We start from the raw sequence: 25,099 nt of genomic DNA, 5'->3' as shown, positions 1-25,099 counted from the left end.
TTATATTTCGGAAGGGAGAGAATGCGTGAGTAAATTACAATCTTAATAAAAATTAAAGTAGATTACAGTGAACTTTTTGAGCATTTTAAGACTTTATAGAGTTGAGAAACTAGAAGTTAGAACAGATTCAATATGCAGTGCTGCTATCTTTTAAATTATTGTTCTTTCATTGTTTCCATAGCTCTTTAGAGAAAGAAAGAAGATCTGATGATGTCTTTCTGTAGCATAGTTACAAGTGCTTTTTGTTTTATTTTGTTTACACGGTCTTTTAATACGGATTCCTGGTTTGGCAAAATGTTAAGTGGAAACAATTTCAAACTTCTGTAACTTAGATTTGTTGAGCCTGAGGTTGGTATTTCTTCACAAATACTGATGGCTTTTTCTTTTCTTAAAATAATAGAAGCTTAAAAAAAAGAATTGTGTAAAGAGAGAAGTGTATTTTGTTTGGCCTCACTAAAATACCACTTGGCTCCATCCAGCCCATATTTTCTGACTCTGATCATGCCCTGAAGCAGCGAGAGGGTAGAAGTTTTTAAAACGAGATTTGAATTTGGGTATTTGCATTCCTTTCAGTTTTTGATTATATTGTTAGGCCTAGTTGGTCCAGCACTGGGAAGCTTGAGTGAATTTCCTTAATGAAACTTAACAGTAGGGAATCTGTGTTGTTCAAAATTTGCTTTGCTAGTGGCTAATCTGAAAAAGACTCCTTTTCTGATACAATTGCTTTTTGTAATGTGGTCTGCCTTCTCAACATACTGTTTATTCAGACAGTATTTATTGATACATGGTAGACAATTTCAGAAATAAAGGCAGGCTATTCAAGAATGGTGACATAAAAAGTGACCCAAATTAAATTTTTTTTTAAAAGGAATAGGTCAGCTTCATTACTGGCTTGAACTAGTTAGGACATCCTATGGGAAAGTGATCCACTTTTGTGACATAATCGATTTGTGCATCACAAATAGAAATGGCAAGCCTAAAATTTGCACTGTATTTTTTCTATGCTTCGATCCTTGTTTTAAAGTAGAATACATCTTCCACAGCTCAGTTGTGACCTCAGTCATCTCCTTTACGTGGATGTAGCAAAGCACCAAGGAAGCCTGCCCAGGGTCACACAGGGAGCGGAGCAGAGCCAAAGCACATGCCAAGGAATTGCCTCTTCGTGCTGCCCTTGGCCAGCGCTAAGTGTGCTAGCTGCGTGGTTTCGATAGTGGTCTTAATTGAGACTTTTCCCCCAAGTGCTTGGCAGACTTAAAAAGCACATGTAAACAGTATACGCATTCCATTTACTCTGAAACTGAGCTCCTTGTGGAATACAAATGAGCACCTATGCTCCACCCACAGCCCCGCCTCCAGCAGGGGGAGCCGCGCAGATTGTGCAGAGGACGTACAGTTGGCTGTCCAGCGTCAGTAGCAACCTTTTCAGCACTGAAGCAGTGGTGAGGCCCAGCGCTCTGAGTGACAGTTATTGTCGGCCTAATTCAATAAATACTTCAATACTTTTCTAAAATCAAGTACTATGTGAGGGGAGTGGGAAGAACATCAAAAGGAAAAATAGGAGGCAGAAAGAATGGAAGAAAAAGAAGAGAACTATGAAAAGGAGAGGGAGGGGAAAGAGGCACTGCTCACTGGGCTTTGAAGTCAGAAAGATGGATTCAAATCTCAGCTTTCTACTTTCCCAACTCCACATTTCACTTAAATCTCGGACTGTTACCCAACTGTATTAAAGGTGAACAATAATGAGAAATCATTATTTATGAAATAATGAAAATCCTTATTTATAATGGTGGTGGCCAGCTTATGCGTTCTTCTTTGCTGACTTCAGTGCATCAGTTAGGATTTGGTTTGGCTGCATTGTGACAGAGACCTATACAAAGTTTACTATACAAGATTTTATTCTGTCACATAAAGAAGTTCAGAGATAGGCAGTCTAGGGCTCTTGAGGTGGTTTCTTAAGTTGTAAGAGCCTTGGCTCCTTACGGCTTTTTACTCAGCCATCCCTCATCTTCAGGGTTCGTTACGGCTGCTGGGGTTCGGCAATTACATCTTTGTTTCAGGGAGCAGAATGGATGAAGTACAGAAGGAGGGCTTTACCTTGTAAAAATCTCCTTGGAAAGGAGTTTTCCAGAAGCATCATGTGACCCTCTGTTTACATCTCATTGACCAGAACTTAATCTAGGCCATACGTACCTACAGGGAGCCTGGGAAATGTGGGTTCACTGGTTCCCCTCTGTTTTTTTTTTTTTTGAGCTTTGTTTATGGGCTGCAGGGAGAAACACTGTAATCCTTAGAAAAATGTCTCGGAAGTTAATACTGTTATTATTAGTAATAATAATATTAACTCACATTTAAGTGGTCTCAGATACTATGTTCAAAAATTTATATGAACCATCTCATTTTATCTTCCTTTGATGTAGGCGTTATTATACCTATTTAACAGAAAGGAAATTGTAGTTTGAAAAAGTTAAGTAGTTTGCCCAATGTTATGTCACTAGTAAGTGGTAGAGCTAGAGCTCAGACCCAGGCTTGTCTTTTTCTAGATCCCAAGCATTTAATCACTACTTTGTCTCGGACTTCTCAAGTTTTAACTTGATAGATTATCCATGTCCACATGAGGTGTTTTAAAACCTTTTATCCTATTTGTGGTATTATAGTCTTCGGCTCTCCACACTTTTCACCCAACACACACACACACACTTCTCTCATGTATTTTGCTCAAATCTTTCAGTATTTCTATGCTTACATAAAAGAATGTGACTTTTAATACTTGGTTAGTTCATTGTCAGTTGTCTCCCTGTATTTTGGTCAGGAGTCTGCTATTCGAGTTTTGGGCAGTTTATTTACTGAGCACTGTCTTTCTCCCAGATGCAGCCCTAAAAGCTATTGGGGAGAGCAGGGTGAGTAAGAAAGAGTCCCTACCCTGAAGGCATTTACAGTATAATTTTTTATAGAATGGATTTTAGAGAAACCTCTTAAGTCAGATTATACTATGACACTCCATGTAAATCACAACTGACCTAGATGTGCACACCCATTAGTCCTTATAATTACAAGTGATTCATCATTACCTCTAAATGACCACCTGTTCCTTCAAAACATTCCTAAGAAATTAGGTAGAGTAAATAGGCAATTCTATTTTCATACTCTCTGTATTTTCCCCTTAAACAACATGGCTCATATTATTGTTGTAGTAATAAGAGCTTAATCTTAATATACATAAAGAGAATATTAAATTGACTGTAATACCTATTATGTTGAAATGTGTATTTTAAAAAATGAATTTCTATTTTATGACATTTTAAATAGTGGCAGAAATAATATACGAACAAGTGTATTAGAAGCTCAAATCAAACGGGGACTAGTGTCACATTTGAGACCAGAGCCTGCCAATACAAGCCTGTGTAGGGTTTATTGTTGGTGTACGTTTTTACAAGATCAGAGAAGAAAGATATTCCACCTGATAGGTTATGGAAAAGGGAGCATTACCCAGGGATGTGAGGTTGATGACTCCGTCCTACAAGACTTCCATTTAATCCAGTCTTTGTACCTGGAAATCGGATATTGAGAGAAGGGACAGACAAGGATTCTTGTTCTGGCCATTTCCCTGTTTTGTTTCTAGTGCACTTTCTGCTTAAAGTTATTTTGTTTTAAAGAAGTCATTTTCCCCCTATTTGGGAGCTACTTACAAATTATTTTGCCCTATTTCCTGATTATCTACAGAAACATTTTGTTTCATAATGGAAAGGTGAATTTTTAATCAGCATAAATATACCATCTGTCCCTGGGATTTGCCTAGATGCATTCATTCCTAGTCTTTAAGGTACTTTGTTAACAGATAACAGAGCTCCATCAGTTCTTTTTTGCTTAGGTTATTTGGCATATATCATGTGTCCTGACATTTATCAGTAATGAGTCTCCAGGCTCTCCTAAGAGTCCTTTTTATCTTGACCTAATTAACTTTATCTGATCATGGAAAACTTACATTTTCTAATTATCCTTGAGATAATGGGCTTCATTATTGCCTTGAATGAATTTTACATTGCAAACTTAACACCATTTTGTTCCTAATGATAATGAAAAATAACACTTGCATCGAGTTTTAGAATTAAACAAACAAACAGAATTTTTAAAGGCCTTTCTACATTACATGCAATCCTTACTGCAAAACTTAGGGAAATGGTTTATGCTCATTCGTGGTTTCATGTCACAAGGGATTCTGCGGTAAACATGACAGACATAGTTTCTTCCTTCCTATCACTTTATGGAGGAGAAATGTTTATTATGAATGAAGGAGGCATGTTTTTATAAGAAATCTATAGCCCAGAGAACTTAAGTGTCTTGCCCTGAGTCATTGTATGTGATAGAATTTGTCTGGGTGTATGATCAATGACCAAACTGGAAAGGAAGTAAGAAGGAGATTGTAAAGAGTCTTGGAAAACTGACCAAAGGGTTGGAATATTTTTTCTATAGATAACAGGTAGCCATTAGAGGCTTTGGATTGGAGTGGAAATGCAGTCAAAGCTTTCAGGAAAAAAAATTCTGATAGTGAGGTGCCATTCAGGGAATAAGGTTATAGAGATGTGGAACAACTGAGAAACTACTAATAATTGTATGTTTAAGAGAAAGCCCTGAAATAATGGAATGAATGATAGTCAGGCTGGGATGGGACAAATAGAGGAGACACTATAATGAGAAAATGAGGGAGGACTTGGTAGCTGATTACATAGAAGGAAAAGAGAAGTCAATGATATTTGAAAGAAAAACTTGGTAATAACCGATAGCAGTTAGAGCAAAGAGCGTCAGTTAAGAGAAGCCCAAATGTCCATTCAGGGGGCTTCTTTCTAAGATCCTATCTTTGATGACTGTATTTCCTAAAGCCAGGAACAATGTTCCTTCCTGCTGTCTTCATTCTGCATCCAATCTAAGCGTTGCTTCCTCTCTTCTGGTCTATCCTGAGGGAAGAAGGAGAAATTCTCCCGAAGATTTGAAATTACGAGAAAACGGAGCGAAGGTTATTACTCCAAAGTGGGTCTTTCCCTGCATGTGGGAAATGATAGGACCGCTAAGACAAGTGTGTGTGCCATGCATGGAGTGTTGACTGAGTGGGTTGCTTCCTAGGCATTTTTTGTCGACCACAACTCCCGTACCACCACTTTCATCGATCCCCGGCTCCCGCTTCAGAGCAGCAGACCCACGAGCGCGCTGGTGCATCGACAGCACCTGACCAGGCAGCGCAGCCACAGCGCGGGCGAGGTGAGTCCCGAGCCTTAGCGACCGACCTTTCGGCTGATAGAAGCACGGGATGTGGGGTTTATGGAATCGTGCTGGCTCTTTCTTATTGTTTGGTTTTTCTAGTTTGATTTAGAGACTATCATTTGGAGGCTGAAAGTGTTGGAATGTTAACGGGGCTTCTCTGGAAACTCATAGAGCCTAAATTACAGGTTTAAAAAGTAGGACATGTGAGGAAAGGTTGAAGAAATTAGAGATTTAGAGAAAAAAAAATTCAGTGGATGGTGAGAGGGAATTCATAATGCAATACAGTGTTCAAGAGAGGATGATGATGAGCCCTTTTGCATACCTAAGAGCAGCTTCGTAGGAAGCAATGAATGTAACTTTTTTAGGGGATTAAAATTAGGTTAAAGATAGGGAAGTTTCTTAAGTGAGGATTGCTGGATTAGATTAAAATCTTCGGCCAATGCTATGGGGTTGTGGTATCCTCATTAATATTCTTTAAAGTTAGGATATATATGAGGGTTGATTTATGCACTCTAAGTGCTCAGAGAAAATGGGTGACATTAAGAATTACTAAAAGCTCTACCGTACTCTATTGTACTTTGCTAGTTTGCAGTGTCCCATGGTAACCACATGAGGGCTCTCTAATAATCTAACCAGAAAAAAAAAAAAAGAAAGAAAAAGAAAAGAAAAGAGAAAAGAAATTATCTCTTCCTGTTTCCCTTTTTCTGTAGCAGGTTAAATAAATAAAAGAGGAATGTTTTAGGTCACATATTTTCTCCTTAGTACAGACTTATGCTTTGAATGTCATATATTATCACTTGATATACATTGTTTCTAAAAATTCCCTTAGACAAGAAGAATTAAGATTCTTTTCCTGCATGCCTTTTCCACGTTCCATCTATGTGCATGTCATATTTTCAGTATTATATTGTATGTCAAATATTTTTGTAGCTTCTATTATAAGAAAAGATTATGAATGTAATAAATAACTGGATTTGATTCATCAGAATTCCACTCTTGGAATTTCCCCTCATGATTTACATACTGGCTCTAATGATTATGTGTGTTTGCTGGTTGTAAGTGCAGACATAGAAGAGTACACACGAGAAGCTCACATAAAAATGATATATAAATCTATTGCAAGATGAGGTATGCACAAAAATATGCATGTTTTATGAGTAGCTAATAAATCTCTACCTGGCTGTCATATAAAACATTAGTGGTGAACTGGATGATGCTAATAGCATGCATCTAAAAAGCAGAACAGACCTCTCTCACCTTTGGACCTTGTGCGTGATATGTAGCGTATTAGGGCCCTGCCTGGTTTTATCACGCAACCAGTGCACTTTAGATGCTTGCCTTATCTTGACTTCACAATATGACGCTGGCTGTTCAGTCTGATCAGGGCTACATGCATGAGATTAGTAGCTATACATACATTTTCGTGCATGAGATTAGTAGCTATACTTACATTTTCTTTCAACTCCTCTGCCTCAGAACTTGAATTATTTTCATGGTCTAGCAGTAGGGATACTAAGGTACACATTAAAATTTGAATGAGGACTTCTCTTCTTATTGACGGAAAATGAGCAGTGGAACAGAGACGACCCCATAAAGACTCAGCATTCAGTCTCAGCGTTGTTAAACCCTTGAGGGGAATGTGCTTTCTGGCCCAGCTGTTGGAAGCACGCACATCCTGCAGTAATACACATGTTTATCACGGCTTGCCCACTGTCTGATGGTCTGGTCTGAAGAAGCAGGGTGTCAAAGAGAAGACCTTTGGCTGTTCTGGGAAATGATGACACAAGGCAACTTACTGACAGGAGGGAAAGTATATGTTGGCAGATTGAAATGATAAGTTTGGTGACTGACAAGGTGTAGTTAATGATTGAATCTCCCGCAAGAGGGGCTGACTTCATTTCTCAGAGCCAATAACTCAAGAGAAGCAGAGTGGGAAATTTCTAGTTACGTGCACAAGTCTTCCCAGCTATTCTCTTAGACTCATTTAGCAAATATTCCAGGTAGTAGAAATTTTGCTATCTCTTCCATCCAACAAATGAATACTTACTAAACACCTGTAGTGTAGAAACGTGGTTGGTGTGAGGGATACAAGTAAATAATGTATGTTCCTGTGTTCTTGTTAAGGAGAGAATATATAAAACTAACCGTAATCCAGATGAATAACAATACAAGCAAAAAATGGTTTATAGACTGTTAATAATGGCAGCTGCTTTAGAAATGTACCCCAAGTGCTGTGGGTGCTCAGAGAACGTGACATTTAACGTCGGCTTGAAGGGAAGGGTAGGCTTCATCGAGGAGGGGCTGTTTGAACTACACGTTGAAGAATGAGTGAGAACATTCTTGAAGGGTAAACAAGCAGTCGAGGGTGGGGACGATATTTCCAGCTTTAGGGCCTTTAGAAAAACCCTCACTGAACACGTAATGGATGCAGTATGATAAAATGGTTGTGAGGGTTTGAATGGGTGGGAGTAGAAACTGTATTTTAAAAGTACCAATTTATAAATCCAGGAGGTTGTTTTGCCTTTTGTTCTCTTACTCTCTTATTCGACTGTTCTACTGTTGTCTTAAAAGACTTCTGTAGTATGGGGGAAAAATGCTAAAACAGAAGCTAGAGCAGTGTTAGAGTTTTCTGGTAAGACTATTAATGGGCGTTTTTGTTTATCTCCTTGTACGTATGAGTTTCTAAGTCTATAATCGGTATGGTAACTAATTCAGGTTGGGGCAACCCTATTTTGCTCCTCCACACCTGCTGTGATTAGCTTGCTGGTGTGGGAGGTTCAAACCAGAAAGAGCTGTTGTACTGGGTGCTCTAATAGGCATGTAAAATTGCTTCTGAGAAGATAATACCCAACTCGGAAACCCACGTGAAGACTGCTGCTCTCCAACCCCTCCTCTGCTGAGGCAGGGAATTCCCTGACCTGCCTTGGCCAAAAGAAGGTATATCCTGGCACTGCCCGATGAATTTTGTACCACCCAAGTGTTCTCTCTGATTGTATTTTTGCAGGTTTGTATTCTGTCAGGTAGAAGTTATTCCTGAGGAACAGGAATTCAGCATCTACATCCCCAAGAGGTGTAGGCATTTTGAGCTACTCCTGTACCGCTTGGTCCACAGTTACTGCCCTGGCCCCTCTCAGGGACATTACACCCCAACCCATCCCCCCAATTCAGCAACTGAAGCAGAGCTTTTGAGAGTCCTGTGTCAGCTCTTCAGCTAGCCTCTGTTCTGATCAGTTGGTACTTAACAATGCTCATTGTCAAGTGTTCTGAACAACTTGGCTTGAGGTACTGATGTAAAGTATTCTAGGATTTGGTGCAGAACAAAAACACTGCTTGTATTTGCAGGTAGGAGAAGATTCTCGACATGCAGGACCACCAGTTCTTCCCAGGCCATCGAGTACGTTCAATACAGTCAGTAGGCCACAGTACCAGGACATGGTTCCAGTGGGTATGTCACCCCTTTCCCGAAATCTTTATCTTTGCTTTTCATGTCAGTGTGTACCATGCGTTCTCTGCTGATATACTTCCCTATTGTCAGCCTGCTGCATTTGCCCTGTACTGAAAATCTGCTGCATTATCCCTGAGAAATCGATTTGAGTCTCAAAACACTTATGTCTTGTAAAATCCTATAGGATGAGAATTTTTTCTACTACTCTACCTTACCCGAGTAGAACTATTATATTAGATTGTTGAAGTTAAGGAAAAATAAGTTCTTAAGGCAGCTGTATTGTGTGGTCATTTTAAATTAGGCATTTGGACAAGCATTTATTTAGTATATATCTACTGCTTGAGACAGAGTTTAAAAGGTGTGTGAGCCTCACAAAATAAGAAAGCAATGATGGCACATTCTGAAGGGGTTTTGTAGCAAATGCAAGACAGCAAAAGTCTCCAAAATTGTAAAATAAAAATGAATGAATGTAGGCAAATTGGCCTGAAGAACAACTTGAGTTGTTAGTAAAATGATGAGGTTGAAGTAGATCAGTTTTCAAACCTGGAGCCCCTAAGGCAGGTGGAGTGGACAGACTGACAGGAGGCCAGATGGGCTCCCTGTTCCAACTTAAATTTGAGCAGCTCCCCATTTGTCTGGTTTTGCTTTAAAATTTTTCCTTTTTTAAGAAAGACTTTACCATGAAATATAATGCAGTGCCCATGTCCTAAAAAGTTCGACAATCACTGAGTAAGAAGAAACCTTGGGTAGAAATTGAACAGTCTATGTTTTATTATGCCATTACTCATATGATACTAAATGCTGCACGTAGAATTTTAAAGTACTATAAAATTGTGGTTTAAAAAGTTATCTAGTCTCTGATCTTAGATAGAATGTAAAAACTGCTGACAAAACCTCAATTATAAAAATGTTTTTATTATTTATATGTGGTGAAATGTGCAGTTAGGGACACTTTGAGTTTGACAATGGGATTCCATGTTAGCAGAGAGTATTTTTTTTATTATTTTATTCACATTTAACTAAAATTAGCATGATGCAGCTAAAATTTGAAGTGGCAAATGTCTAGAGAATTATATTTCTTTTGAGTGATATTTTGTTAAAGTAAGGCATGTTTCTTGATCATATTTATGAGCACAAGAGTATTGACTGAACTAGGATCTCTGATGTTTGAGAATTCAGACACTCAGTTCTGTAATTTAAATATATCTGTATTTCTAATTATTAATAAATGTAATCAAGATGAATTATCTTAAGTAAGCAAATTAGTTTCTTGACAAAAGAGTATTAACAGAGCCTTTAGTAAATGTTAATTAAATTTAAAATTTCTGTAAACATTAGCCAGCCTTGACTAAGATATAGATTTTCCTTTTAAAATATTATGTACATAATTGATGATGCTGGTTGTATTGTAGCTGTTGGTGTAGTTGGTTTGGTAAAGAGCTACCCTGTGGCTTAATGGCATTTATTTCCACATAGAATTTGGGAATGGTTTGCCTCTGCATATTGGTAGTTGCTGCTGGCATCTACGGTATTTTAGCAACTCTTGCTCTACCTCTCTACCTCTGTAGGTGGCTGACATTTAATCAGAAGATGGTTTTCCATTTTTAACAATTGCTTATAAAGTTGATTTTGGTAAGCAGTAGCATAAAACAATCAGTATCTAGAATCTTGTTGGTGATCTCATCTTGCAATTTGATAATAAATATGGCTCATCAGATGAGTTTAATGAGTGCTTAAGTCAGTCATACCTAACAGATCTAAGTCTAATACTCATATAACAGGATAGACACAAATTGGAATTTAAGCATCTCTAGTGGCTCTAAACTATCACTTTGAATACAAGGAATATTAACCAGAAAAACAAAACTTAAAAAGTCTGGATTTATGTGCATAAAATAACAGATTTTAAAATATTGTTACATATGTATGTTTTTTCAGCTTACAATGACAAGATTGTTGCATTTCTGCGCCAGCCCAACATCTTTGAAATTCTACAGGAACGTCAACCTGATCTTACCAGGAATCACTCACTCAGGTAACCATAATATTGGTATTTAATTCAGGTTGCATAAGCCCCAACCATTAAATCTTCAGTAACACTGATAATTGTCTTGGAAATTCACTCTTGCTTTCTGGCATTCTGAACAAAGGCATCTTGTACACAAGTACTTTGTTATTAATATCAGGTCAGTGTAGTCCTGGCTTTTCTCTGTTATGTATGAGGACTGAATGAAACTGACTAAAGAACCTGGAACCAAATTTAAAGAAGAAATATGAAAATTTCACAGCCAAGAATGCATCCTAGGTGTGCAGATTATAACAAAAATAATAAGACACTACCTATTAGAATGTAACTTGAGTAAACAAAAGTAACATAGAGTTTATTGAATTGAGATTTATAAAATCCTAGACTTGGTATTCACAATTTTCCATAATAAAAACACAGTGGAACCCAAGGAAGAAATCTGATCCTCTCCAGAGTCTAGCATTCCCCTGCAGGAACCCTTTCTTCTAAACAACTCTTCAGTGCATCACACTTTAAGCCCAGTTTTCCTTTCCTGAATACATGCTGTTCCTTTTCCTTGGCAACTCTTCTCTTCTCCTATGTTTGGCAAGATTTTTCTTTTTAAATTCAATGTAAGATGCCCCTCCTTGAAGCCTTTCGGCTCCACTGTTGACTCTCAGGCTCATGATCTAGTGTAGTATTTCTCAACTTTGGTGTGCTAGGCATCAGAGAGGTGGAGATGGAAAGACGTGGGAGTTTCTGCTGAATATCCTGCATAACTCAACGCCCATTTGGTCTACATGCCACCTTAACTGACAGGAACACGTTTGCCCAATGGTGCCATCCTGCCCCATGGCAGTGATTCTCAAATATTGCTCCACTAAGTTGTGTCAAACTGTTTTTATCAGCATTACTGGGGAGTTTTATAAGGTACAGAATGCCAGGTCTTGCTTCCCCCAACTCCACTCCCTTCTCTGAATTTACACCCTCTGTCCTTGTATGCCCTGCCCAGAAATTTAGTTCAGGAGGTCTGGGGTAGAGCTCAAGCATTTAATTTCTTAAAACCTCACTGTAGCTGGCTCGGGGTCTCTTCCCTCCGCCGTCACTGAACTGCCCCAGAGCCCGAGGGGAGGGCGGCCTCACTGAGGCTGCCAGCTCTGGAGGGGCCCCACCAGCCGAAGCCGCGACAGTCCTTGGGACTGCGGGCCAGTTGTTTCAATAAGTAACTTAAAGACAAAATGGGAAAACGAGGTTTGTGCCTGAGATCATGTTGATGTGAAACCAGGGATGGCCACCTTGTGCCAATGAGTACAACTTGGAGGAGCTTCAAGATGGCGGAAGAGTAAGATGCGGAGATCACCTTCCTCCCCACAAATACATCAGAAATACATCTACATGTGGAACAACTCAGAACACCTACTGAACGCTGGCAGAAGACCTCAGACCTCCCAAAAGGCAAGAAACTCCCCACGTACCTAGGTAGGGCAAAAGAAAAAAGAAAAAAGAAAAAACAGAGACAAAGAATAGGGACAGGACCTGCACCAGTGGGAGGGAGCTGTGAAGGAGGAAAGGTTTCCATGCACTAGGAAGCCCCTTCGTGGGCAGAGACTGCGGGTGGCAGAGGGGGGAAGCTTCAGAGCCACGGAGGAGAGCGCAGCCACAGGGGTGCGGAGGGCAAAGCGGAGAGATTCCCGCACAGAGGAGCGGTGCCGACCAGCACTCACCAGCCCAAGAGGCCTATCTGCTCACCCGCTGGGGTGGGCGGGGGCTGGCACCTGAGGCTCGGGCTTCGGAGGTCGGATCCCAGGGAGAGGACTGGGGTTGGCAGCGTGAACACAGCCTGAAGGGGGCTAGTGCGCCACAGCTAGCCGGGAGGGAGTCCAGGAAAAGGTTTGGAGCTGCCGAAGAGACAAGAGACTTTTTCTTGCCTCTTTGTTTCCTGGTGCGTGAGGAGAGGGATTAAGAGCACCGCTTAAAGGAGCTCCAGAGACGGGCGCGAGCCGCGGTTATCAGCGTGGACACCAGAGACGGACATGGGACGCTAAGGCTGCTCCTGCCGCCACCAAGAAGCCTGTGAGCAAGCACAGGTCACTCTCCACACCGCCCCTCCCAGGAGCCGGTGCAGCCCGCCACCGCCAGGGTACCGTGATCCAGGGACAAATTCCTCGGGAGAACACATGGCACACCTCAGGCTGCTGCAACGTCACGCCGGCCTCTGCCGCAGCAGGCTCGCCCCGCCTCCTCTGTACCCCTCCCTCCCCCCCCCCCGGCCTGAGTGAGCCGGAGCCCCCGAATCAGCTGCTACTTTAACCCCGCCCTCTCTGAGCGGGGAACAGATGCCCTCAGGCGACCTACACGCAGAGGCGGGGCCAAATCCAAAGCTGAATCCCAGGAGCTGTGCGAACAAAGAAGAGAAAGGGAAACCTCTCCCAGCAGCCTCAGGAGCAGCGGATTAAAGCTCCACAAACAACTTGATGTGCCCTGCATCTGTGGAATACCTGAATAGACAACGAATCATCCCAAATTCAGGAGGTGGACTTTGGGAGCAACGTTATATATATTTTTTTCCCCTTTTTTCTCTTTTTGTGAGTGTGTATGTGTATGCTTCTGTGTGTGATTTTGTCTGTATAGCTTTGCTTTTACCATTTGTCCTAGGGTTCTGTCTGTCGGTTTTGGGTTTTTTTTTATTACTTAAAAAAATATTTTTTCTTCATAATTATTTTTTATTTTAATCATTTTATTTTATTTTACTTTATTTTCTTTTCTTTTATTTTATCTTCTTCTTTCTTTCTTTTTTTTTCTCCCTTTTATTCTGAGCCATGTGGAGGACAGGCTCTTGGTGCTCCAGCCAGGCATCAGGGCTGTGCCTCTGAGGTGGGAGAGCCAAGTTCAGGACACTGGTCCACAAGACACCTCCCAGCTCCATGTAATATCAAACGGCGAAAATCTCCCAGAGATCTCCATCTCAACGCCAAGACCCAGCTCCACTCAATGAGCAGCAAGCTACAGTGCTGGACACCCTATGCCAAACAACTAGCAAGACAGGAACACAACCCCACCCATTAGCAGAGAGGCTGCCTAAAATCATAATAAGGCCACAGACACCCCAAAACACACCACCAGACGTGGACGTGCCCACCAGAAAGACGAGATCCAGCCTCATCCACCACAACACAGGCACTAGTCCCTTCCACCAGGAAGCCTACACAACCCACTGAACCAACCTTAACCACTGGGGACAGACACCAAAAACAACAGAAACTACAAACCTGCAGCCTGCAAAAAGGAGACCCCAAACACAGTAAGTTAAGCAAAATGAGAAGACAGAGAAACACATAGCAGATGAAGGAGCAAGGCAAAAACCCACAAGACCTAACAAATGAAGAGGAAATAGGCAGCCTACCTGAAAAAGAATTCAGAATAATAATAGTAAAGATGATCCAAAATCTTGGAAATAGAATGGAGAAAATACAAGAAATGTTTAACAAGGACCTAGAAGAACTAAAGAGCAAACAAACAATGGTAAACAACACAATAAATGAAATGAAAAATTCTCTAGAAGGAATCAATAGCACAAAAACTGAGGCAGAAGAACGGATAAGTGACCTGAAAGATAAAATAGTGGAAATAACTACTGCAGAGCAGAATAAAGAAAAAAGAATGAAAAGAATTGAGGACAGTCTCAGTGACCTCTGGGACAACATTAAACGCACCAACATTCGAGATATAAGGTTCCCAGAAGAAGAGGAGAAAAAGAAAGGGACTGAGAAAATATTTGAAGAGATTATAGTTGAAAACTTCCCTAACATGGGAAAGGAAATAGTCAAGTCCAGGAAGTGCTGAGAGTCCCATACAGGATAAATCCAAGGAGAAACATGTCAAGACACAGATTAATGAAAGTATCAAAAATTAAATACGAAGAAAATATTTTTAAGGCAGCAAGGGAAAAGCAACAAATAACATACAAGGGAATCCCCATAAGGTTAACAGCTGATCTTTCAGCAGAAACTTTGCAAGCCAGAAGGGTGTGGGAGGACATACTTAAAGTGATGAAAGGGAAAAACCTACAACCAAGGTTACTCTACCCAGCAAGGATCTCATTCAGATTTACAGACAGGCAAAAGCTAAGAGAATTCAGCACCACCAAACCAGCTTTACAACAAATGCTAAAGGAACTTCTCTAGGCAGGAAACGCAAGAGAAGGAAAAGACCTACAATAATAAACCCAAAACAATTAAGAAAATGATAATAGAAACATACATATCGATAATTACCTTAAATGTAAATGGATTAAATGCTCCCACCAAAAGACATAGACTGGCTGAATGGATACAAAAACAAGACCCATATGTATGCTGTCTACAAGAGACCCACTTCAGGCCTAGGGACACATACAGACTGAAAGTGAGGGGATGGAAAAAGATATTCCATGCAAATGGAAATCAAAAGAAAGCTGGAGTAGGAATTCTCGTATCAGACAAAATAGACTTTAAAACAAAGACTATTACAATACACAAAGAAGGACACTATATAATGATCAAGGGATCAATCCAAGAAGAAGATATAACAATTGTAAATATTTATGCACCCAACATAGGAGCACCTCAATACATAAGGCAAATACTAACAGCCATAAAAGGGGAAATCGACAGTAACACAATAATAGTAGGGGACTTTAATACTCCACTTTCACCAATGGACAGATCATCCAAAATGAAAATAAATAAGGAAACACAAGCTTTAAATGATACATTAAACAAGGTGGACTTAGGTGATATTTACAGAACATTCCATCCAAAAACAACAGAATACACATTCTTCTCAAGTGCTCATGGAACATTCTCCAGGATAGATCATATCTTGGGTCAGGAATCAAGCCTTGGTAAATTTAAGAAAATTGAAATCGTATCAAGTATCTTTTCCGACCACAACGCTATGAGACTAGATATCAATTACAGGAAAAAATCTGTAAGAAATACAAACACATGGAGGCTAAACAACACACTACTTAATAACCAAGAGATCACTGAAGAAATCAAAGAGGAAATCAAAAAATACCTAGAAACAAATGACAATGAAAACACAACGACCCAAAACCTATGGGATGCAGCAAAAGCAGTTCTAAGAGGGAAGTCTATAGCTATACAAGCCTACCTTAAGAAACAAGAAACATCTCAGATAAACAACATAACCTTACACCTAAAGCAATTAGAGAAAGAAGAACAAAAAAAACCCCAAAGTTAGCAGAAGGAAAGGAATCATAAAGATCAGATCTGAAATAAATGAAAAAGAAATGAAGGAAATGATAGCAAAGATCAATAAAACTAAAAGCTGGTTCTTTGAAAAGATAAAACTGATAAACCATTAGCCAGACTTATCAAGAAAAAAAGGGAGAAGACAAATCAATAGAATTAGAAATGAAAAAGGAGAAGTAACCACTGACACTGCAGAAATACAAAGGATCATGAGAGATTACTACAAGCAACTATATGCCAATAAAATGGGCAACCTGGAAGAAATGGACAAATTCTTAGATATGCAGAACCTTCCGAGACTGAACCAGGAAGAAATAGAAAATATGAACAGACCAATCACAAGCACTGAAATTGAAGCTGTGATTAAAAATCTTCCAACAAACAAAAGCCCAGGACCAGATGGCTTCACAGGCGAATTCTATCAAACATGTAGAGAAGAGCTAACACCTATCCTTCTCAAACTCTTGCAAAATATAGCAGAGGGAGGAACACTCTCAAACTCATTCTACGAGGCCACCATCGCTCTGATACCAAAACAAGACAAAGATGTCACAAAGAAAGAAAACTACAGGCCAATATCACTGATGAATTTGGTGCAAAAATCCTCAACAAAATACTAGCAAACAGAATCCAACAGCACATTAAAAGGATCATACATTATGATCAAGTGGGGTTTATCCCAGGAAAGCAAGGATTCTTCAATATACGCAAATCAATCAACGTGATAAACCATATTAACATATTGAAGGAGAAAAACCATATGATCATCTCAATAGATGCAGAAAAAGCTTTTGACAAAATTCAACACCAATTTATGATAAAAACCCTCCAGAAAGTAGGCATAGAGGGAACTTTCCTCAACATAGTAAAGGCCATATATGACAAACCCACAGCCAACACCATCCTCAATGGTGAAAAACTGAAACCATTTCCACTAAGATCAGGAACAAGACAAGGTTGCCCACTCTCACCACTATTATTCAACATAGTTTTGGAAGTTTTAGCCACAGCAATCAGAGAAGAAAAAGAAATAAAAGGAATCCAAATCGGAAAAGAAGAAGTAAAGCTGTCACTGTTTACAGATGACATGATACTATACATAGAGAATCCTAAAGATGCTACCAGAAAACTACTAGAGCTAATCAATGAATTTGGTAAAGTTGCAGGATACAAAATTAATGCACAGAAATCTCTTGCATTCCTATACACTAATGATGAAAAATCTGAAAGTGAAATTAAGAAAACACTCCCATTTACCATTGCAACAAAAAGAATAAAATATCTAGGAATAAACCTACCTAAGGAGACAAAAGACCTGTATGCAGAAAATTATAAGATACTGATGAAAGAAATTAAAGATGATACAAATAGATGGAGAGCTATACCATGTTCTTGGATTGGAAGAATCAACATTGTGAAAAAAGCTCTACTACCCAAAGCAATCTACACATTCAATGCAATCCCTATCAAACTACCACTGGCATTTTTCACAGCACTAGAACAAAAAATTTCACAATTTGTATGGAAACACAAAAGATCCCAAATAGCCAAAGCAATCTTGAGAAAGAAAAACGGAGCTGGAGGAACCAGGCTCCCTGGCTATACTACAGACTCTACTACAAAGCTACAGTAATCAAGACAGTATGGTACTGACACAAAAACAGAAATATAGATCAATGGAACGGGATAGAAAGCCCAGAGATAAACCCACACACATATGGTCACCTTATTTTTGTTAAAGGAGGCAAGACTATACAATGGAGAAAAGACAGCCTCTTCAATAAGTGGTGCTGGGAGAACTGGACAGCTACATGTAAAAGAATGAAATTAGAACACTCCCTAACACCATACACAAAAATAAACTCAAAATGTATTAAAGATCTAAATGTAAGGCCAGACGCCATCAAACTCTTAGAGGAAAACATAGGAAGAACACTCTCACATAAATCACAGCAAGATCCTTTTTGACCCACCTCCTACAGAAATGGAAATAAAAACAAAAATAAACAAATGGGACCTAATGAAGCTTAAAAGCTTTTGCACAGCAAAGGAAACCATAAACAAGATGAAAAGACAACCCTCAGAATGGGAGAAAATATTTGCAAATGAAGCAACTGACAAAGGATTAATCTCCAAAACATTACAAGCAACTCATGCAGCTTAATATCAAAAAAACAAACAACCCAATCAAAAAATGGGCAGAGAACCTAAATAGACATTTCTCCAAAGAATATATACAGATTGCCAACAAACACATGAAAGGATGCTCAACATCATTAATCATTAGAGAAATGCAAATCGAAAGTACAATGAGATATCATCTCACACCGGTCAGGATGGCCATCATCAAAAAATCTGCAAACAATAAATGCTGGAGAGGGTGTGAAGAAAAGGGAACCTTCTTGCACTGTTGGTGGGAATGTAAATTGATACAGCCACTATGGAGAACAGTATGGAGGTTCCTTAAAAAACTAAAAATAGAACTACCATACGACCCAGCAATCCCACTACTGGGCATATACCCGAAGAAAACCGTAATTCAAAAAGAGTCATGTTAAAAAAAAAAAAAAAGTCATGTACCAAAATGTTCATTGCAGCTCTGTTTACAATAGCCAGGACATGGAGGCAACCTAAGTGTCCATCAACAGATGAATGGATAAAGAAGATGTGGCACATATATACAATGGAATATTACTCAGCCATAAAAAAGAATGAAACTGAGTTATTTGTAGTGAGGTGGATGGACCTAGAGAGTGTCATACAGAGTGAAGTAAGTCAGAAGGAGAAAAACAAATACCATATGCTAACACATATATATGGAATCTAAAAAGAAAAAAAGAACCTAGGGGCAAGACGGGAATAAAGATGCAGACCTACTAGAGAATGGACTTGAGGACACGGGGAGGGGGAAGGGTAAGCTGGGACAAAGTGAGAGAGTGGCATGAACATATACACACTACCAAACGTAAAATAGATAGCTAGTGGGAAGCAGCCACATAGCACAGGGAGATCAGCTCGGTGCTTTGTGACCACCTAGAGGGGTGGGATAGGGAGGGTGGGAGGGAGGGAGATGCAAGAAGGAAGAGATATGGGGACATATGTATATGTATAACTGATTCACTTTGTTATAAAGCAGAAACTGACACACCATTGTAAAGCAATTATACTCTAATAAAGATGTTAAAAAAAAAAAAAAAAAAACCTCACCGTATAATTCCAGTGGCCCATCCAGGTGTCATTACCTCTGGTCTAGACACTAATTTGATCATTAATTATGTAATGTATCAAGTTGTCCCTCCTATTATTTTGGTTATGTGACTTTTGTGATTTAATTTGAGTTTTCAAGTCCTTATGCTTAATTTTCCAATTAGGTTATAAGCTCCTTGCAAGTAGGGATATCATCCAACTCATTTCTCCTTCCTTACTGCTGAAATATCTAGAATAGCACTTTGCATATATAGTAAATGTAGGTATATGTCGATATGAAATATGAAATGTAGGTATATGTTTATATGAAATTTAAATTACCAGATATCCTTCTTATGATGTTCTTAGTCTCTCATATCTTTAAAGTCATCATTACTTTCTAAAGTTTCTAAAGGCTAAAACTACACATAATTTCAAGTATGATAGTACAAACATTGCTTATACAGAACTCCTGGTTTCACATAGTTAACATCTAACTCAGGTTTCAGTGTTTTCCCCAACTTGATAAGCATGTTGTTCTCAGTCAGAAAAAATTATAAAAATTATATAAGCTGTAATTTTTTATATTTGTATATTATAGCATCTACTCAGCAACTCATGGTCCTCTAGAGAGTCTTCTGTAAAAATAACATTGCAGAAATGAGCCCCTCAGTTCTCTAATGAGAGATCTTAGAGGTTCTGGGCTGAAAAGCAAAACAAACAAACATACAAACAAAATCCCTCCTCTTTAGCAAAGCACAAAATAAGGAGAACTCTATTTTCTCTCTTTGTTACCAACTTCAGCCCCAACCCTTCCTCCCCCCACGTGTAGTCAATATCTGTTCCTCTGAAAGAACCGTGCTGCAGCAAAAAAGAGCAAGAAAAAGGGAACTCAAGAAGTTTTCTACTTTTGCTCTGCACCTCCACATTATTATTAATTTAACATATCTTCAGATCTCTCTCATCAGAGAAATAAGATGATATAATCTACCTGAACAAGGCATCTAACATCATTATTCTTTAATGACTTAAGAGATCCTTAACCGATCCTAAAGAGGAAAAAGCTGCAGGCCCCTTTGGTAGCTTCCAGTTTTGTTTTTGTTTTCCTTTCTGCTTTTTAGTCTTAAAAGGCTCTAATCTCCTAAAGATTGTTGAAGATTTTTATTTTTTAATGACACTCGGGGTCCTCAGTTAAGTACAATCTCACATGGCAGTCTATTGCTAAGATATTATTTGATAGGTTTTAAAATAAGTTTCCATCTTATTTCAAAACTTATTTATAAATTTCCTTTTACTCTTTCTATAACTATAGAATTTGACCATAGAAAGCATGAGCGGTCATGACAAGTAGAAAGAAGCAGGAACTTACATCAATGAGATAATACTGTTCCTCTTACATAGAGTGTGTGTCACAGTGCGCTTTTAGTCTGAAAAGCTGTTGATAGTTAAGCATTTTGCTTATCATAACAACATAATGGGGAAGTTTGTACATCTAAAGGAACACCCTGTTTCATATAGTTAAAAACTGCATTGTAAGGAGCATTCCCACAAATGAAGGGGTGGGGAACTCACTGGGGTTCTTCAATCTCATATTTCAGTGATACATTTGATAAAGAGATTTATGCATGGAATGGAGCTACTGATTGTGTGTCAAAGCTAACTGTGGACCTATATTCATATCCTGAGCTCTGTGTACACCGTTCCTCACCCGTGGTACAGCCACTTAAAGGAAATATCCCTTCTTATTTTCTCCATAACATAATGAGGAAATAAACATCAGCCCTTGGGAGATTCAAGTAGGTACACCTCTGTGCTTTGTGATTTTCTTGTTTTGCTTGCGATTCCTTGCTATCCAGAGGACAGCAAACAGTTTGTTTAGTTTGTATCCATATATAGCTTTCTCCTCCTTGAGACCCACCTTGTGTATCTTTTCCTGTAGAATGGCTATGGTTTTTCATGCATTGGGATGTGGCTTTTGCTTTCAACTGCTGTTTTCAAATCACCACTTCCTCTGACTTCATCTATCAAGCAAATGTGCATGCTACCAAGTTGTCCTCTTTTTTTTTTTTTTTTAATCTCAGAAGAGGTTTGCTCAGAAAACTCAACATCCAGAAGTCAGTACCACCTCCATCAAATGGATCGAGTCCCATTGGATTACTATATCCTACTCTTGGTTCTCAGTGAAAGACAGTAATCCTACTAAAAAGCTTTATAACATTAAAATAAAATGCTCTAATATTTTATCCAAAGACAAATGTATTCATTTAAAAATCTGTATTCATTTAAAAAACAACCTTTTAAGCATATTTTATAGATGAATGTAATGCATACAAATTGAATAAACTTTTTGGTGTACAACATTGTATTATGAACAAGGAGCTAAGTACCATGAAACTGAATTGAGTTGAGAATTCCCCTTTTGTGTGACTATTGGATTCAACCAGTAAATCTACTCCCTACTAGTCCAGCTTTCCTCAGACATCAGTGATAATTATTTTGGGCTCTAGGTCAATTCCTCCTTGAGTGCTTCCTAAAAAAATTTCCTTCCCATGAGGATGTGATCTATGATACTTTTTTTTTCTCTTCTGGATAAATTGGGCTATTTCCTATTTTATGTCACTAGTAAATCAATAACTTGGAAGTCAAGAAATTCTGAGCTACAAAAGGCAAATGAATACGTCTCCCAGGGTTCACCAGAATAGAAGCAAACTCAGACTCTGACCTTTTATTTCTTCCCATAATCCTATTTTTTTAAAATTTTTATTTATTTATTTATATTTATTTTTGACTGTGTTGGGTCTTTGTTTCTGTGCGAGGGCCCTCTCTAGTTGTGGCAAGCGGGGGCCACTCTTCATCGCAGTGCGCGGGCCTCTCACTATCGCGGCCTCTCTTGTTGCGGAGCACAGGCTCCAGACACGCAGGCTCAGTAATTGTGGCTCACGGGCCTAGTTGCTCCGCAGCATGTGGGATCTTCCCAGACCAGGGCTCGAACCCATGTCCCCTGCATTGGCAGGCAGATTCTCAACCACTGCGCCACGAGGGAAGCCCCATAATCCTATTTTAAGAGCCCTAGAATTTTTTTATTGCTCAAATTATAGTCTTAATTTTGTTTTCATTTTAAAAATAGTGCATGCCATTGTGAAATTATCAAGCATTTATTTTATGAAATAAAAAGTTAAAGTTCCCAAAAGCTGGCTTTCATAAAACAAATCCCAGTGTTCAAAATTTCTAACCTATTTCTTGTCCAGTTTTCTAACAGATGAGTTTTTCTGCATTTACTATTGGGCTGGAAGTATTAATCTCAGTTAACATCTGATCTACTTGGTCAAAATAGCATAAATTTCCCTTTGCCAATCCTTATGCATTTTCCTGTTATGGCCTGCCTAGCTCTGTCTCATCGTCTTCTCCTAATTTGTTTACTGTTCTCTCAGATGTCTGGAACCGACATGACAAACTTTCCTGTTTATGTAACAGGAAAACTGCATTGAAACTATTATTTTCCTATGAAAAATTTGCATAAGCATAATTACTGAATTTTTTTAAACACCTGATTAAAATAATTTATTGACACCACATAGTGTTATTTGGAGAGTTCTGGTCTGTCTCCCAACTGGGAGACCAGCATTAATAATGACACTTAGAAAGTAGTAGAATATAGATCTTAAGAGTTCAGGTTTGGGGTCAAACAGACCTGGTTTGAATTCTGGCTCTGCAGTTTACTCACCAGACTTTGAATGAGGCATTTAACCCCTCCAAGTCTTAGTTTCCTCATCTGTAAAGTGGGTATAGAAATTTCTAACTTGCAACGTCCTTTTGAAGATTAAATGTGATCGTGTATTTACAGCCCCTCGTACGACGTAAGCAATAGAAAGCATACAACAAATTTAAAGTAATATTGTATTAGTAATCTGTCCTTCACTTCTTTATTGTATCACAAGGACTCAGTTTAAAGTAATTTACCCCTAAATTTACTGATTCTCAATACCATTATCCCTAAGACTGATCATATGCATAGATGGCATCATGTGATTCTATGGACATAGTTAAAATACAGGAAGGGTATCTTGAGTTCCATGATTAACTTCTGTGTAGGAAGGTTTTCTAGTGTTGTGCTTATACTATGTCCTATGGGAAGCTTTGTTCTAAAATTTTTTACATGTATGTGATGAAACCAGCCTTGACTGCTCCCTCCCTGCACAGAGGACTGAGCCTTCTGGCTCAAGGTTCAGTACAAATTACTGAGGGCCAAACATCATGGCAAAGTCATTGACATAACATTTTAGAAGCCATCCAAAGTTGAGTTAAAACATCTTCTCAGGCAATAATCTTCTCGTAGATCTAATGAGAGGTTTGAGATATTGCTACCTAGGACACTAAGGAACACAGATTCTTAGTCCCTGATATCTATTCTACGGCTTCTGCAGAAGAAATAATTGCTGCTTACGTTTTATGTGAATGGATATGCCAAGATGTAGTAGTGTATAGGCTTTTGACATGTACATCCTGTAAATGTCTAGTTTTCACATATTCCATGTGTGGAATCTTGTAACTATTAATTTTTAAATAACTATACAGTCAATCACTTAAGATAAAATAGGCCCAAAAGAAAAACCCTTATAGCTAAGATAAGTTTAGATTCTCTTAAAGTATTACACCCAGGTATTTGTTAAACCACTTTCCCATAAATAAAGTTCCTTGGTATAACTTTTCAAGATTTTCCAAATTACGAATATGTTCATCCACTGGATATTCATCCAAAGCCTTGTATTTTCTGGCTAACAAATGATTCAATCAGGGTTTTCAAACCATTTTCTTACATGAAGAATAACCATGTTTTAGGTATGTCTGTTCCACTATTGATTTTTGCTATATTCTGTTGCATTTATCAAGAAAAGAGTTCAGCAAAATGTCATCCTTCTTCAGTAGCTCAAGATATGTGGACTCTGTGTGGACCAAAGAAAAATATCAGTATGGATTCCAGCCTCAATGCTTTTCCCAAACTCAAGAGAATAATAAGCCATTTCTAAAATCATGGAGAACAATGCATTACCATTTGTGATAGCACAAAATGGTTTTCAATGAAGTATGATTTTTACATATATATTTAAATTTCTAAGTTATTAGTAAATCAGAAACATTTCTTACAAAGCAAACAAAATACACATCCCCTCTATGTTAATAATGTATTTTATTTTTTCTTTCTGGTCTTTCGCAGTGGGTTTAAATAGTTATGGAAACTGTCTTCAGAAAAATTTACTTGGCTAAAGTTAAAATCTCCTTATTTCATGCACATTGTCCTACATACAAATGGGTACGTCCCATTGAATAAGTCATTACTCTCTGTTCCTTGAGGGTACATTTTACAGAAAACATTCTTGCAGACCCATCAGGGTGCCATTATACCAAAAATCAGGTATCTTATGTGTCTGAATTTTATAGCTTACAGTAGAAATGGCATAATATTACCATCTGTGCTTAAAATGTTTAAAAACATCTCGTATTTTTCTACCATATGTTTTCTTACACACTTTATTCCAAGTCAAGTACAAGCTACATGAAGTCAAGGTATGTAACTTACTCATCTTTTTTAATCCTCATGGGACCTCACATCTTACATTGAATAAAGTGGGTGTTTGAGAAATATTTGGTAAATAAATCAATTTCATAGCAATATATTTGGGACTTAATGATAGCACCTAAAACTATTTATCCCAAAGGGCAAGTAACTACATTTCCAGTACACAAAATCACATATATAAAGAATCCATCTTTTTAATACAACAATTTATATATCTTTGTATATCCTAGTATGTTATTTTAGATCTCAGGAAATGATGGCATAACAATTATTTATTTTGAAAACTTGGCTAAAATTCTCTAGCACATAGCATTATTTTGAGTATTGAGATGAAATTTTGAATACTGTTCTCAACTTTTTAAATTACATTGGGA

The 25,099-nt window shown here is 38.5% G+C and overlaps 1 protein-coding gene across 6 annotated transcripts in view; it reads left to right on the top strand.

The window, feature by feature from the left end:
* The window catches only part of HECW2 (HECT, C2 and WW domain containing E3 ubiquitin protein ligase 2), a 363,403-nt gene that overhangs the window by 258,833 nt on the left and 79,471 nt on the right, over window positions 1–25,099 (top strand). For 5 of the 6 annotated variants that reach the window (XM_059928399.1, XM_059928397.1, XM_059928395.1 and 2 more), the window contains 3 exons: window positions 5,119–5,253; window positions 8,599–8,701; window positions 10,640–10,736. In XM_059928399.1, the coding sequence (XP_059784382.1) occupies window positions 5,119–5,253; window positions 8,599–8,701; window positions 10,640–10,736 (335 nt within the window). The remainder of the gene's footprint in view (window positions 1–5,118; window positions 5,254–8,598; window positions 8,702–10,639; window positions 10,737–25,099) is intronic. The other variant, XM_059928396.1, reaches the window with a different exon arrangement.

This window comes from Balaenoptera ricei, chromosome 7 (genome assembly GCF_028023285.1).
Source record: "Balaenoptera ricei isolate mBalRic1 chromosome 7, mBalRic1.hap2, whole genome shotgun sequence".
NCBI lineage: Eukaryota > Metazoa > Chordata > Mammalia > Artiodactyla > Balaenopteridae > Balaenoptera > Balaenoptera ricei.
Note: the sequence above shows the minus strand (reverse complement) of the source record. Positions and strands in the feature narration are given on the sequence as shown.